This window comes from Corvus brachyrhynchos, unplaced genomic scaffold, assembly GCF_000691975.1.
Source record: "Corvus brachyrhynchos isolate BGI_N302 unplaced genomic scaffold, ASM69197v1 scaffold302, whole genome shotgun sequence".
Taxonomy (NCBI): domain Eukaryota; kingdom Metazoa; phylum Chordata; class Aves; order Passeriformes; family Corvidae; genus Corvus; species Corvus brachyrhynchos.
Genome location: NW_008237244.1, coordinates 5,177,040 through 5,182,366, shown reverse-complemented (window position 1 = coordinate 5,182,366; position 5,327 = coordinate 5,177,040). Strand labels below are relative to the sequence as shown.

The 5,327-nt window shown below is 37.7% G+C and overlaps 1 protein-coding gene across 2 annotated transcripts in view; it reads left to right on the top strand.

Moving 5' to 3' along the window:
- The window catches only part of TMEM67 (transmembrane protein 67), a 33,897-nt gene that overhangs the window by 15,259 nt on the left and 13,311 nt on the right, over positions 1-5,327 (top strand). For both annotated transcript variants that reach the window (XM_017730401.1, XM_017730400.1), the window contains exons 12-14: positions 2,553-2,709; positions 3,095-3,218; positions 4,066-4,171. In XM_017730401.1, the coding sequence (XP_017585890.1) occupies positions 2,553-2,709; positions 3,095-3,218; positions 4,066-4,171 (387 nt within the window). The remainder of the gene's footprint in view (positions 1-2,552; positions 2,710-3,094; positions 3,219-4,065; positions 4,172-5,327) is intronic.

Genomic DNA, 5,327 nt, shown 5'->3' with positions numbered 1-5,327 from the left:
ATATTGTTCCCATTTACTTTTTATTGTATGCCCTGATTTTAGTGAATTCAGTAAAGAGATTGAAAATGTGTTTTAATAGAATAGGTGACTCATCAGAGGAAAGAGATTCTTTAGCTGTCTTAACTATGAAAAAAAACCATTGGGGTTTTCCTACTTTACTAAACACCAGGAAAGGAAGAGGGGATAGAACACTAAATCACGTCAGCTGCAGAAATGGTTCTGCCAGTGATAAAGTTTCAATTTTTGTCACTTAATGTGTTAAATGGGAAGGTGGTACTCTCTTTGGCAAGGGAGTGGAGAAAGAAGCATCTTTATAAAACTCCATATGTGTGCACAGCATCTCATACCTCTATATGAATATTGTTTATTAATTACCATCTAACATTGAAAACCATTCCCCACATTATGTGTTGAAGTGTAAAAATATATAAACTCTGGATGCTATTTAGGTGGTGTGAAAGTCTTGGAAGGCTGTCAAAGCTTAGTCTGGGAAATTTAAAGTGTTTACCAAATAACATTGACAAATCTTTGTTAAATATTTTTATTCTTCCATATTGTTTAATGTTGTTTAATCCATATTTCAGTATTTCAGACAGAATGAAAACATGTTCTATTTAGGATCACTGAACTAGTCAAGTATGGGGGTTTTTTTCTTTTTAAAATCTTGATTATTTGGTCTTGAGTCTGTTATTACCTGTTATTCAGTATTAATAACAGTTAATATGGTTGGGTTTGAATAGACACATCAATAACTTACTGAGTATTTTTTAGTATAATTATTTTCATCCATTGTATACATTACTTTTTTTTTTCCATATGGCTTTGGAGAAAACATGGTTGACAAATTATAGGAGTATTTAAACATGCATAGTTGTTCACATATGCAAAAAGTTACCTACTTTCACATGTAATTTCTTCACACAATCATAGAGTGGTTGAGGTAGTCGGGGACCTCAGGAGGCTGTCTTGTCCACAGCCCTGCTCAAGCAGGGCCATATAGAGCAGGTTGCCTAGGACCATATCCACATAGGTCTTTATCTCCAGGGAGAGAGACTCCACAGCCACCCTGGACAGCCTGTATTAGTGCTTGGTCACTGTGACAGTGAAAACCTCTGTCTTCTGATGCTCAGAGGGAGCCTCCTGTTTCAGTTTATGCCCATTGCCTCTGGTCTTGTCACTGGGTGCTGTTGAAAAGAGCCTGGCTCTGTCTTGTACACCCTCCCTTGCACAATATTTGTACACATTGATAGGATCCCCCTGAGCCTTCTTAACTCCAGGTAAAAGAGTCTCAGCTTTTCTTCATAGCAGAGCTGCTTCAGTCCCTTCCTCACCATAGTGGCCTGTGCTGGACTGTATCAAGTAGCTTATTTTCTCTCCTGTACTGGTGGGCCCAGAACCAGATTCAGTACTCCATGACTTCAGCATTTATGTTTCTTGACTTTAATGTTTACACTGTTTCAAATTTTATGTCTGTGAGGTTCGCTAGGATATTTTTTCCAAATCTCTTGAAAAATGTTAAGAGCTTCATTCTCCACATTAGTCATTCCAGTTAATTGCAACCATTTCCGAGAAGTTTGCATAAAATCATTAGTACTTTGTAATTGTTTGCAGATAGCTGGAATGCCTTGTCTATCAGTACTTCACTAAAGCATTTTGACACCGTTTCCCGCAGCATTCTCAAGAAACTGGCTGCTCGTGGCTTTGACAGGTGCACTCTTCACTGGATGAAAAAATGACTGGATGTCAGGCCCAGAGAGTGGTGAATGGAACTAAATCCAGTTGGCAGCTGGTCACTGGTGGTGTTTCCCAGGGCTCAGTAGTGGGTCTGGTCCTGTTTAACATCTTTATGAATGACCTCGACAAGGGGATCAAGGGCACCCCTCAGCAAGTTTGCAGATGACACCAGGTTGGATGGGATGTTGATGTGCTGGAGGGCAGGAAGGCTCTGCAGAGGGATCTGGACAGGCAGGATTGATGGGCCAAGGCCAGTTGCATGAGGTTCAACAAGGCCTAGTGCCAGGTCCTGCACTTGGGTCACAACAACCCGCAGTGCTCAGACTTGAGGAAAAGTGGCTGGGAAGCTGCCCAGCAGAAGAAGAACTGAGGTTTCTGGTTGACAGCCAGCTGGTCAAACATGAGCCAGCATGTGCCCAGGTGGCCAAGAAGGCCAATGGCATCCTGGCCTGTACAAGGGATTGTGCAGCTGGACCAGGGCAGTGATTGTTCCCCTGTACTGGGCACTGGTGAGGCCACACCTCAAGTGCTGTGTCCAGTTCTGGGCCCCTCACTGAAAAAGGACATTGAGGTGCTGGAGCATGGAGAGAAGGGCAGCGGAGCTGGTGAAGGGTCTGGAGCAAAGTCCTGTGAGGGAGCTGAGAGTGTTTAGCCTGGAGAAAAGGAGGCTCATGTGGGACCTTGATGATTCTGTGATAGTCTCTTTTGTGAAGAAGTGGGACAGATTCCACAATAATTTTGTAGGGAAGGAATCCACAGCTTGACAAAATAATTAAACAGTTAAAGTGATCTTTTTATTTTCACATTTTTTCCTGTAGTGCAAAATTTCAGTTTCTAAGATTTTATTGGATTTTGCTAATCCAGTCTTTTATGACCTGTTCCTTGAATATAATGGTGGTGATGGACAACGACATCTTTGGGCCGTGCCAGTTTTAAATTTGAATCTTCAATACAATGAAAAGTTTGTTAATCAAGGTAAGATGATGCTAGTAACATGTCTGAAATTAAACAAGCTGAAAACTTCAAGTAGAAATAATCTATATTAATTACTGTTACTATGTTGTTTTTAAAGATATCACAACACGCCATAACTTGCTTCCATTTAAAAAATTTAGTATTTTGTGGGCAGGGCAAGTTCTGATAGTTTAAGTGCAAGCTTTGGTTGCATACACTGTTCCGATCAGTAATATGCACAAGTAGAATAATCTTATTTCATTATGCATTTGTATAAATTGAAAATAAACAATTTTATATCCTAAGTAGTTACCATGTGTTATACAATCATATGTGTTGTTTCTAACACATTTCATTCTTTTTGTGTGTTGAATAATGTGTGCGAAACTGTTATGTTTTTTCATAGGCAGTAATATGAACAACTGGCTTTTGACTCGTCGATTTTTTTTGGTGGATACACTTAGTGGAAAAGAGAATGACTTGGGAAAACCACCAAGGGTAATTCGGATTGCTAGCAAAATAACAATAAGGTGATTAATTCATATAATATATAGTACATAGAAAATAAAGCCAGTGTTGCACAGTCTGCATTTTATTGTCTTAAAGTGGTTTTATTATGTATTTTCTAATATGTCTAATATGTAATATATGCTGCTTTTTCCATTGCATATTTTGAAATAGCATGAATTTCCATAGGTTGTTCTGATGAGTGAAAGAAAACAACATTGACTTGTGGGAGTTAAAATCACCATGATTCCCTTCCAGGTACAAGGATCAGACCGTGTTTGCATAATGCAATTTAGCAGGTGTTCAGTCACCTCATAGAAGCAGGTGTTGTCTGGAAAGGCCTAAAAACTCCTCTGTTCATTCTTTTTCAATGTGTGTGTTGCTGACTATACAAGGGTGTTATTTCATACTCCGTATTATTTTTTGCAGTATTTTTACAACCTGTTGCTTATTCTGTTATACAATCCAGAGTAGGCTTGTAGTCATTTAACTGAAATTGTGAGACTACCTGTTAGAGTCAATACTAATTGCTCATCTCAGCTGGAATATATTTTGGAAGAAACTTCTTTTCTCCTTCTTTTTGTGATGTCCTCCTGGGAGATGCAGACAGGTAAAGATTGATTCAGGTATTTTCTTACAAGTAAACAACCCTTCCCATGTTTTTCTTTTTATATATTTGTGTACATGCCTTTGTACACTCCAGTTGCTTTTAAAATGTGAAGTGCCATGTCATTGGGTTAGAAATTCACATTTTATTGATCAGGCTGTTCTGTTCATTTAGTATTTTCTTACAAGTACAAGTTTCAATGATTGCTTTCCAAGCACTCATCCATTTTTTTGTATTAAAAATCATACTCTCTATTTCTGCAGTATTCGTCTGGTATCCCATACACAGAGAGGAACTATCTACCCTCCTCTAGTTACTGTTGCTTACACAGATGTGCTTATCCAAAACCCTGAAACCCAGAGTGTCATGGTGAGATCTTTGTGCTACCTTAATTATACTTTTAGTTCTGTTGAAATTCTGGTTTTTGGCAGTGGGTTATAAAAATCTAATAAGCAGTTTCTCATTCTGATCAGTTTTGAAGTTATAAGTTTTCACTAACACCTTTTAAGACAAATCAGTTAAAAGAATTCTCTTTTCAATTTTTCTTCAGTCTTTTTTAACTTAAAATACTTAGAATTTGAAGTTGGTTTTATAATGCTAAATTAGGCTATAGTTCAAATAAAATTATACACACAGTAATAGGAAAATAACAGATAAAGGACTCTATAAAACACTGCAAACAATTTATGCAAGGAATTATTATTTTTATTTAAACAATGCATTAAGGGGAGGTTGTTATGACACAAACATTTCAGGTCACCTGTAGTTTAGGTTAAAATATTGGTAATGTATTTAAAACATCCTGTAGTGTTTTGTCTTTCTGTACTGAAAACCACCAAATTCTGCTGTAGCAGATGGGGAAGGGGCATTTCCTACTTGCCCTTTCGCCTGCCTTCATGGGCAGCAGCTCAGATGTCCCATTCTTCTGCCTTGTTTGTGTGTTAGATCACACTGCTTTAAAAAGTAAAAATGTTGATCTTAGGATGGTAGAATAATCATTCACCTATTAAAAAAAAAAAGAATATTAGCATTTTCTGCTTGTCAACCTTCAACAGTTCAGACTTCCAGTACAAAGAGATATCTAGCTAGAAGAAATTTGTGGTGCTAGAAGCATTCCTTGAGTTCCATATTAGTTGCATGAAAGCAAGAGAATTTGAAAGTAGAAAAATCAAGACAGTTTTTGCATGCTTAAGTGATATCTTTGTTTAACCACTGAAACAGCGCTGTATCTACAAAGTAATTCATTCAAATAGTGATGGTAGGAACAATTGTTTTCAGTTCCTCAGATTTCTGTCATATGATTTCATCCTTACATCTATGTGAGATCTATTTGGGTATTGTCAATTTTGGATGTCTTGTTGCATTTAACAAATTTTATGCAACTAAAGAGAGACACTGAATTTTGTTACCAGTTTCTGTAAACACTGAGCTTCTAGTAACTGAGGATATCTAGACTTAAGTCCAAGTGCAGTGATAGAAGGAGGTCTGACAGGAACAAGTGTTTGGGGAAGACAAGGTGTAGGGA